Source organism: Scyliorhinus canicula, chromosome 15, assembly GCF_902713615.1.
Source record: "Scyliorhinus canicula chromosome 15, sScyCan1.1, whole genome shotgun sequence".
Classification (NCBI taxonomy): Eukaryota; Metazoa; Chordata; class Chondrichthyes; order Carcharhiniformes; family Scyliorhinidae; genus Scyliorhinus; species Scyliorhinus canicula.
Genome location: NC_052160.1, coordinates 40,912,292 through 40,918,291, shown reverse-complemented (window position 1 = coordinate 40,918,291; position 6,000 = coordinate 40,912,292). Strand labels below are relative to the sequence as shown.

The following is a 6,000-nucleotide window of genomic DNA, read 5'->3' as shown; positions in this document are numbered from 1 at the left end:
GCCAAGCTCTGGAGCGTTTTGATTGAAAGGAATGTCAAGTGTCATAGCATTCAGTTTGGAAAAAGGTGGATTACGGTTAATAAAGACAGTCTCCCGAAACACAACCAGTTTGCGTTGGCGGCAACACCACCAAACGTTCAAGACCACAAAGGAATATCGGAACATCGGAGCAATTTCTCTCTCTCGTCTTACGGCCTTTAACTCTTATCAATTCCACCTCCTCCACCCTGTAACTTGTTCTGTTTTGCAATGCTAGTGTATGTATGTGTGTGTATGTGTGTGTGTGTGTGTATGACGTGGGATTTGGGAGGTGTTAATATACCTTTGAAATAATTTTTTACATTTTTACTTTTAAGAATAAAGCTTACTTGTGAACGCGAGAGGTTTGGCTGGCTTCTTTCTTCATATAGTCATATGTGGCGACTAGGGGCTTTTCACAGTAACTTCATTGAAGCCTACTTGTGACAATAAGCGATTTTCACTTTCACTTTTTTCACTTTCACTTTACAGGTGGTCAGGTACATACTGAAGTGAAAAAAGTCACAACTTTAATAAAATTCAAACTCTTCGAACCCGACCTCAGGAGTGGGAAAGGGTGGAATTCATTCATCCGTCTGGACTTGGTTGTAACGATATCATCCATTTCACATTGTCACCCGAGTTCAACGTTAACCAAATAATTCTGCCATGCGCAGTTGAGAGCTTGAATTTAGTTTAGTTTGAAAATAAAAGCCTGCTCTTAGTGGAAATGCCCTATGAGCTGTCAGATTTTTGTAAAAACTCAAATGATTCCCTAATGTTGTCTCAGGAAGGAAACGTGCAATCCAGTCTGGGTCGTATTGTGACCCAAGGACCCGCACCAACGTGCTTGACTCTTAGCTGCTCTCTAAAGTGGCCTATCAAGTTACTCAAATCTATACCCTAGTTGCAAGAAGAGGCCCACTGACAAGCCATGGGCAATAACTGCTGGCCCACGTACTGAGAATGAATAAAAAATAATATACTCTGCGGTGTCATATAGCAATAGATTCTAGCTATAAGTTGGGGCAATTGCTGATAAATCCAAACTAAATACGTCTGTGACAACTGAAACACCCGGAGGGATTAGAAAAGAGAGATTAACGATTGCAGTAAAACAAACTATGAAAGACAAAATCAATAATGGGAAAGAAACATAGGCCTCCACATTCAATCACACCTTCAACCATTGTACATGCTGCAGAAGGCTTTTTATTGGAATCTTTGTTTTATGGTGTGATGGGGTGAATGTCTGTATGTCTCAGAGCACAGGTGAAACCTAGAATTCCGATTGGTTTAGATGGTAATATTCCAGAGGCCAACAACATTGGTACAATACAATACATTTCACTTTTTAAAAAAAGCACATCATTTGGGCAGATCATTTGCCTCAGTCGTTGCCCCTTGTTACCCAAGTTAGCTCTGGTTTCTCCTGTGGTTCCCACAGTGTTTAGCCCTGGTTTCCCCAGTGGTTCCCACAGTGTTTAGTCCTGGTTTCCCCAGTGGTTCCCACAGTGTTTAGCCCTGGTTTCCCCAGTGGTTTCCACAGTGTTTAGCCCTGGTTTCCCCAGTGGTTCCCACAGTGCTTAACCCTGGTTTCCCCAGTGGTCCCACAGTGTTTAGCCCTGGTTTCCCCAGTGGTTCCCACAGTGTTTAGCCCTGGTTTCCCCAGTGGTTCCACAGTGTTTCGCCCTGGTTTGTCCAGTGGTTCCCGCAGTGTCTAACCCTGGTTTGTCCAGTGGTTTCCACAGTGTTTAACCCTGGTTTGTCCAGTGGTCCCACAGTGTTTAGCCCTGGTTTCTCTAGTGGTTCCACAGTGTTTAACCCTGGTTTGTCCAGTGGTTTCCACAGTGTTTAACCCTCGTTTCTCCAGTGGTTCCACAGTGTTTAGTCCTGGTTTCCCCAGTGATTCCCACAGTGTTTAACCCTGGCTTGTCCAGTGGTTTCCACAGTGTTTAACCCTGGTTTGTCCAGTGGATCCACAGTGTTTAACCCTGGTTTGTCCAGTGGATCCACAGTGTTTAACCCTGGTTTCCCCAGTGTTTCTACAGTGTTTAACCCTGCTTTCCCCAGTGGTTCCCACAGTGTTTAACCCTGGTTTGTCCAGTGGTTCCCAGTGTGTAACCCTGGTTTGTCCAGTGGTTCCCACAGTGTTTAGTCCTGGTTTGTCCAGTGGTCCCACAGTGTTTAGCCCTGGTTTCTCTAGTGGTTCCACAGTGTTTAACCCTGGTTTGTCCAGTGGTTTCCACAGTGTTTAACCCTCGTTTCTCCAGTGGTTCCACAGTGTTTAGTCCTGGTTTCCCCAATGATTCCCACAGTGTTTAACCCTGGCTTGTCCAGTGGTTTCCACGGTGTTTAACCCTGGTTTGTCCAGTGGATCCACAGTGTTTAACCCTGGTTTGTCCAGTGGATCCACAGTGTTTAACCCTGGTTTCCCCAGTGTTTCTACAGTTTTTAACCCTGCTTTCCCCAGTGGTTCCCACAGTGTGTAACCCTGGTTTGTCCAGTGGTTCCCACAGTGTTTAGCCCTGGTTTGTCCAGTGGATCCACAGTGTTTAGCCCTGGTTTCCCCAGTGTTTCTACAGTGGTTAACCCTGGTTTTCCAGTGGTTCCCACAGTGTTTAACACTGGTTTGTCCAGTGGATCCACAGTGTTTAACACTGGTTTGTCCAGTGGTCCCACAGTGTTTAACCCTGGTTTCCACAGTGCTTCCCACAGTGCGTAACCCTGGTTTCCCCAGTGGATCCATAGTGTTTAACCCTGGTTTGTCCAGTGGTCCCACAGTGCTTAACCCTGGTTTCCACAGTGCTTCCCACAGTGTGTAGCCCTAGTTTGTCCAGTGGTTCCCACAGTGTTTAGCCCTGGTTTCACCAGTGGTTTCCACAGTGTTTAGCCCTGGTTTCCCCAGTGGTTCCCACAGTGTGTAACCCTGGTTTGTCCAGTGGTCCCACGGTGTTTAACTCTGGTTTCCCCAGTGGTTCCACAGTGTTTCGCCCTGGTTTGTCCAGTGGTTTCCACAGTGTTTAACCCTGGTTTGTCCAGTGGTTTCCACAGTGTTTAACCCTGGTTTCTCCACTGTTTCCACAGTGTTTAACCCTGGTTTCCCCAGTGGATCTACTGTGTTTAACCCTGGTTTCCCCAGTGGATCCACAGTGTTTAACCCTGGTTTGTCCAGTGGTCCCACAGTGTTTAACCCTGGTTTCCCCAGTGGTTCCCACAGTGTTTCACCCTGGTTTTCCCAAATGCTGCCCGGGTGGTTGACCCTGGTTTCTAAACAAGTTGACTCTTGTTTCCCAGTGATTTCATCCAGCGGTTGGCCTTGGTTCCCCGATGGCTGCCACAGTTCTAGTTTCTCCAATCATTGGCCCTGGTTTCCCCAACTCTTGGCACTAGTTTCCCTTGTAGTTTCCCCAGGAATGGCCTAAACCCTGAACACTCAAGGAGGGGAGATCCTTAAGCTCACAGTCTAGCCTCAGGGTTGAGCTACAGTTTGCCTGGTGTGTGCCATATCAAGGCTATCCTTTTCAATATGATAAGTCACCAATAATGGAAGACATTTATATGCTTTCTCCTTTATTTTCTTGACTTGTGGTGTGGTTGGTGATTAGTCCCATCGAAAGTCATGTCCCACCATTTGATAAAACTTTATATTGTATGGTCTGTAAAATTCCTTTAGTTGCTCGATGACCTCGGAGTCTATCTGGACATGAGTCCTTCCTTTCGATTTGCCTAGACACCTTGGTGTACTGCTGCTCTCTGGTTTTTTCAAGCAAGGGAATCCCTTGGTTTTGTTGAAGTAAAAGTGTTTGTCTGTGACGATCCTCTTGAGGCCTAAGAAGTCCTGCACTTTGCCCATTTCTCCAGCTGGATCAATGATGAGCCTCTCCCCACTGACAAAATGGATCTGGGAGAGGGGAAAAAACTGGAGCCAGTTCTCCAGATGCAAGGCATAGATTCCAATGCGGATAGCACTCCAAGAAGCATCGATCAGGCCCAGGGTCCTGTTCTTAAAGGCCAGAACTTCAAAGGTTGGAATTTCCGGTTTCTTGGATAAGGTTTGCGTATAGTCTGAAATGGCTCTGGTCACTGGGTTCCTGACCACTACGATAAGTTTAGTCTCCTTTGCCATTGAGAATATTCGTTTTGGTGTCTCTCTGGTAACAAAGTAACTGGGCGTTTTCTCCATGGTGATCTGACCATCCAATGTCTTTGGCATCAAGCTTCTAAAGACACATAAAAAACAGCCATTAGTATTCTTGGCAGTTATCTATCAGATTATCTTCAGTCTACATATAATTGCATGAAAATGGGAAGCACATGGTAAACTGATAAATAAACAGAAATTCTCTACCACTGGAGAAGAAGTGAACTGGTTGGTGAATATATCATGAGCACCCAGCAAGTGGGCACGGCCTATTCTATTCCTAAGGTTTAATTAGTACAGAAATTTGTGATAAGATTAATAAATATAGAAGAGCAAATAAATAATTGAATAAACAAATTAAGTAATTAATTAAAACACAGGTGTGGCAAGACAGGTGGTGTGTCCTGGCTGCAGCATGTGGGAGCTCCTTGGTACCTGTGTGATCCAGGACAACCACAACTGCGGGAAGCACCTGTGGCTTGAGTAGCTTCAGCTCAGAGTCACTGAGTTGGAAGCTGAGCTGCAGGCACGGTCACACAACGGGGGAGGGGAATGTTACCTCGACGCTTTGTACCAGGAGGCAGTCACCTCCCTTCGGATAGGGTCTTCCGATTTGGAAGATGGTCAGGGATATGGGGTGGTGACTGAAGGCCAGGCTGCTAAGAGGATCCGGAGGGCAGGAGTGCAGTAGTGTCAGCCTCTGCAATTGTCCAGCAGGTTTGAGATTCTTTCAGCTTGTTTGGGTGAGAGTGAGGGCTGCAGGGTGGATGAGCTGACTAACCATGGCACGGTGAATTTCTGTGGCACAGGAATCCATTCACATTGGGGGAGCACAAAGGAATATAGTGGTAGTTGACACAGTATAATAAGGGGGATTGACACCCTTCTCTGCAGCAAAGAACTAGGTGTTCGTGCCAGGGTTCAGGACCTTTGTTCAGGGATGGAGAAGAACTTACAGTGAGAGGGAGAGGATCCAGTGGTCGTGGCCCATAGAGGTACCAGTGACATAGGGAGGACAAGGAAGGACGTTCTGGATGGTCAATATGGAGAGCTAGGCACCAAATTAAGAAGGTTATAATTTCTAGATTATTACTTGAGTCATTATTACTGGACTCTACGATTCTAGAGAACATTTCATGTGCACGGAGCAAATAGGATTAGAGAAATGAACGTGTGGCTCAAAGAATGGTGTGAGAGGGTCTGGTTTGTGGGGCACTGACACCAGTATTGGGGAAAGTGGGATCTGTACCATTGGGATGGTCTACACTTGAACCCGATTGGGACTGGTATCCAGGTGAGCCACACAACTAGGGAAGTAGAGAGGGTTTGAAACTAAATAGTGTGGCGGCAAGAAATCAATTTTGGGAAGATGTGGTAAACCAAAGAGCAGAGATAAGGCAACAGAGAAAGGTACAAATATGGAACATGATAAACAGATGGTGACGGAAAGGGACAGAGTGCATAAATGTAAGAGTAAATTAACAGATACAGCTAGATGCTACAAAAATAGCAAAAGGACACAATGAGAGGTTCTGTGTCATAAGTCACGTTTGAAACAAAAGAGATGAACTGATAGTGCAAATGGAAATGAATTAGTACGACCCGATAGCCAATGCAGAGCCATGGCCACAGGATGGCAGAGATTGGGATCTGAATATGGAAGGGCACATGAAGTTTAGAAGGAAAGGAAGTTAGGAGAAGGTGGAGGGCTGGCTCTGTTAATTAATGATGGTATTAGCACATTAGAGAGGGATGGCTTACGCTCAGGAAACCAGGATGTAGAAGTGGTTTGGGGTGAGATGAGAAATTATAAAAGCAAGACGCTCATTGAATATTTT

General features: G+C 45.7%; 1 protein-coding gene across 1 annotated transcript in view; it reads right to left on the bottom strand.

Moving 5' to 3' along the window:
• Positions 1–1,217: 1,217 nt before the first annotated feature.
• Positions 1,218–6,000, bottom strand: part of LOC119978974 (heparan sulfate glucosamine 3-O-sulfotransferase 2-like) — a 130,721-nt gene continuing 125,938 nt past the window's right edge. The window contains exon 2 of the mRNA XM_038820929.1: positions 1,218–4,241. Coding sequence (XP_038676857.1) covers positions 3,623–4,241 — 619 coding nt within the window. The 3' untranslated portion in view covers positions 1,218–3,622. The remainder of the gene's footprint in view (positions 4,242–6,000) is intronic.